Raw genomic sequence first — 4,103 nt, 5'->3', positions numbered from 1 at the left:
ATGAAGTTAGACTCGATCCAAGGGAAAGAAGTGAAAGAGGTGAAAGAAGTTCGACAAGTGGAAGAAGTATACGTCATTTGTGAGATTGTGGGCCATTCAACTGACAATTGCCATACCATTCCCGCCCTCCGACACCACTATAGTCAACTTCCCACAAAAGAGGTGTGCGCTTTGAACCAACGTTGGGATCCGTATTCTAATACTTACAATCCGGGGTTGCGGTCTAATTCAGCTTTCCGTTGGGGTAATCAGAATGAAGCAGGCACTTCCTCAACTTCTCAAGCTCCTCCTCCCCCTCAGAATCCAACTTGGCGACAACCTCAATTTCAAGGCTCACCCCGTTTTCTTGCAATTCAAGGACCGCTTGGATTCATACCGCCTAATCAATTTCACGGGTAGCACCAGTTTCAGCCACAGCAAGCACCGCCTCCGCAGAGATCTTTGGAGGACACCATGAATGCGTTTTGTCAAATGTAATCTACCACCAACGAGCAAACAGCTCAAGCTTTGAATGATATAAGGAATCAAATGGGCAAATTGACTACGTCAATTGGCATTTTACAACAAGAGAAAGGGAAGCTTCCTACTCAACCTTTGCCAAACCCTCAAGGTCAAATTTGCTTGGTAGCTCTTCGGTGACTTTTCCAAAGCAAGCCAATGCCATTATTTCTTTGAGGAGTGGGAAGACCGTGGACAATGCTCAAGTGGAGCCGCCAGTAACACCCATTTTGCTACCTTTTCCGGTACTGTCAAAGCCAACAACGTCAGATGGGGAATCTCCCAAACCAGCTCCTACGGAAGAGGCGAAAGGAAAGGCAAAGGAGAGTGAAGTTCCGCAAACTTTCACCGTTCCCGCTCCATATCCCAATCGGTTAAAGACGCTAGCCAAGCCAAATCTGAACAATGATATCTACAACGTGCTCAAGCAAGTGACCGTTAATCTTCCCTTGCTTGATGCTATCAAACAAATTCTGTCGTATGCCAAATTTCTGAAGGACTTGTGTACTCACAAATGCAAGCTCCAAGTGCAAAAGAAGGTATTCTTGACCGAGCAAGTGAGCTCGCTCTTTTAGTCGACCCTACCGCCCAAGTATAATGATCCGGGGTGTCCGACCATATCTATTACTATTGGGGGTAAGGTCGTGGAAAAAGTTTTTCTTGATTTGGGGGCAAGTGTGAACCTCTTACTGTTCTTAGTCTATGAACAACTTGGCTTGGGAGAGATGAAACCAACTCGGGTGACTTTACAATTGGCAGATAGGAGTATTTGTGTTCCCAAGGGCATGGTGGAAGATGTTCTTGTTCAAGTTGATCAATTTGTATACCCGGTTGACTTCGTGGTTTTAGACACGTGTCCAGTTCCAGCGGCTCAAACCTCCGTTCCAATTATTCTCGGGCGGCCTTTCTTAGCCACATCCGATGCCGTGATCCATTGCCGGGATGGCCGACTTAATATGAGTTTTGGTAACATGAAGATGCAAGTCAACATGTTCCATATTGGTAGCCAAATGGGGGATGGTGATGATGTCTGCGGAGTTAGCATGATTGACTCACTTGTTCAAGATCATGTTGATGAGTTTGTTTGCCAAGATGAGTTGGAGCTCGCACTGACTTCCGCCGAAGCCGATTTTCTTGACTCTCCTGATGTTGCTTACTTGTGCTCTTTATTAGATGCGGAGGAAGTGTGTGGTCTTAACCCATGGATCCCAAAATTCAAGGAATTGCCCCCGATTGTGAAGCAGGTCATTCCGTCTAGCGTGGAACCCCCGACACTCGATCTTAAACCATTATCGGACACTCTCAAGTATGCTTATCTTGGCGATGGCCAAACATACCCGGTGGTGATCTCCTCCGCCCTCACCGAACTTCAAGAGTTTCAATTGTTAGCTAAGTTACAGAAGCATTCCACGGCTATCGGGTGGTCTATAGCCGACATCAAAGCCATTGATGCCTCCCTTTGTTCTCATCACATTTACATGAAGGATGATGTCAAGCCATCTCGCCAGCCTCAATGACGATTGAACCTGATCATGAAGGATGTCGTTCGCGCGGAAGTTCTCAAATTGTTGGACGTTGGCATTATTCACCCAATAGCGGATTCTAAGTGGGTGAGCCCGATTCAAGTGGTGCCTAAGAAGTCCGGTGTGACGGTAGTGAGGAACGACAAAGATAAGCTAATTCCAACGCGTGTTCAAACCGGTTGGAGAGTGTGCATTGGTTGTCGGAAGTTGAATGCTAGTACAAGAAAGGACCACTTTCCTCTCCCCTTCATAGATCAAATTTTGGAGAGAGTGGCCGGGCATAAGTTCTATTGCTTCTTGGACGGGTACTCCGGTTATAATCAGATTGAGGTGGCCTTGGAAGATCAAGAGAAGACTACTTTCATGTGCCCATTCGGGACCTTTGCTTATCGTCGTATGCCGTTCGGGCTTCGCAACACCCCCGATACCTTTTCGAGGTGTATTATGGGGCTTTTCAGCGACATGGTGGAGAAAATTATGGAAGTGTTCATGGACGACTTCTCTGTTTTCGGTGACTCTTTTGAGGCATGTTTTACCAACTTGGGGCTAGTGTTAGCCCGGTGCAAGGAAAAGAACCTGGTGCTGAATTGGGAAAAATGTCACTTCATGGTAACCGAAGGCATTGTTCTTGGTCACATTGTTTCGTCCAAGGGTATCGAAGTGGATCGAGCAAAGATTGACTTGATTGAGAATCTCCCTACTCCAAAGTGTTTGAAAGACATCCGTTCTTTTTTAGGGCATGCCGGTTTCTATCGGCGGTTCATCAAAGATTTTAGTGCCATTGCCCGGCCTTTGTGCCATTTGCTCACCAAAGACGTGCCGTTTGAGTGGACGCCAGCTTGTGAAGCCGCTTTCACCAAGTTAAAGTCAAGTCTTATCTCTCCACCTATTGTGCGGACTCCGGATTAAGAGTTGCCCTTTGAACTTATGTGTGACACCAGTGATTACGCCGTCGGGGCTATTTTGGGCCAACGAAAAGGGAAGGAACCGTATGTCATTTATTATGCAAGCAAGACGCTCAACGAGGCCCAAATGAATTATTCAACTACGGAGAAGGAGTTGCTTGCCATAGTTTTTGCATTGGACAAATTTTGGTCTTACTTAGTAGGAGCCCCAATCACCGTGTAAACCGATCATTCCACCATAAAGTACCTTTTCACGAAGCAGGATGCCAAGGCGCGATTGATCCGGTGGATATTACTCCTACAAGAGTTTGACCTTACCATTAAAGACAAGAAAGGTGTCAAGAATGTGGTGGCCGACCACCTATCTCGGTTGGAATTCGAAGATCACACATCGCACATTCCGATCGGTGACTTTTTTCCTGATGAGCAACTATTTTCAATCACCATGGCTCCATGGTATGTGGATATTGTGAATTACTTGGTTACCGGCTTGATGCCTACACATTGGAATACCCAAGAGAAGCGTCGATTTTTGGCAGAGGTGAAACGTTTCTCTTTTGATGATCCGTACCTTTTTAAGTACTGTGCTGACCAACTCGTCCAATGGTGTGTGCCCGACTCCGAACAACAAAGTGTGATTAAGTTTTGCCATACGGAGGCTTGTGGCGGCCATTTCTCGTTTAAAAAGACCGCCGCGAAGATTTTGCAAAGCGGGTTTTACTGGCCAAATTTATACAAGGACACGTTTGCCTTTTGGCGGAGTTGTGCTCAATGTCAACTCCTGGGGTGTGTGACGCAACACAATTAGATGCCACTTACACCTATCCTGATTATTGAAGTTTTTGACTGTTGGGGCATTGATTTTATGGGACCCTTTCCTACATCGTTTGGCTACCTTTACATTTTACTTGCTGTTGACTATGTCAGCAAATGGGTAGAGGCAATTCCTACTCGCACCAATGATGCCCACATTGTAGTTGAGTTTCTCCGGGAGTACATACTGGCGCGGTTTGGAATGCCAAGGGCTATCATTAGTGATCAAGGGTCACATTTTTGCAATCGGTCCATTGCCGCTTTAATGAAGAAGTATGCAATTATTCACAAAGTTTCCACGGCTTACCACCCGCAAAGCAAAATTGGCAAATCGTGAGATAAAGAACATCTTGGAAAAGACGGT

The 4,103-nt window shown here is 46.1% G+C and overlaps 1 protein-coding gene across 1 annotated transcript; it reads left to right on the top strand.

Annotated features, from left to right (window-relative positions):
- Positions 1–2,015, top strand: LOC131321158 (uncharacterized). The gene is made up of 3 exons (XM_058352166.1): positions 1–395; positions 569–1,037; positions 1,140–2,015. The coding sequence occupies exons 1-3, from the start codon at positions 1–3 to the stop codon at positions 2,013–2,015; spliced, it is 1,740 nt and encodes a 579-aa protein (XP_058208149.1).
- The last annotated feature ends 2,088 nt before the right edge of the window (positions 2,016–4,103 follow it).

This window comes from Rhododendron vialii, chromosome 3a, assembly GCF_030253575.1.
Source record: "Rhododendron vialii isolate Sample 1 chromosome 3a, ASM3025357v1".
Classification (NCBI taxonomy): Eukaryota; Viridiplantae; Streptophyta; class Magnoliopsida; order Ericales; family Ericaceae; genus Rhododendron; species Rhododendron vialii.
This window is presented reverse-complemented; position numbering and strand designations above follow the sequence as displayed.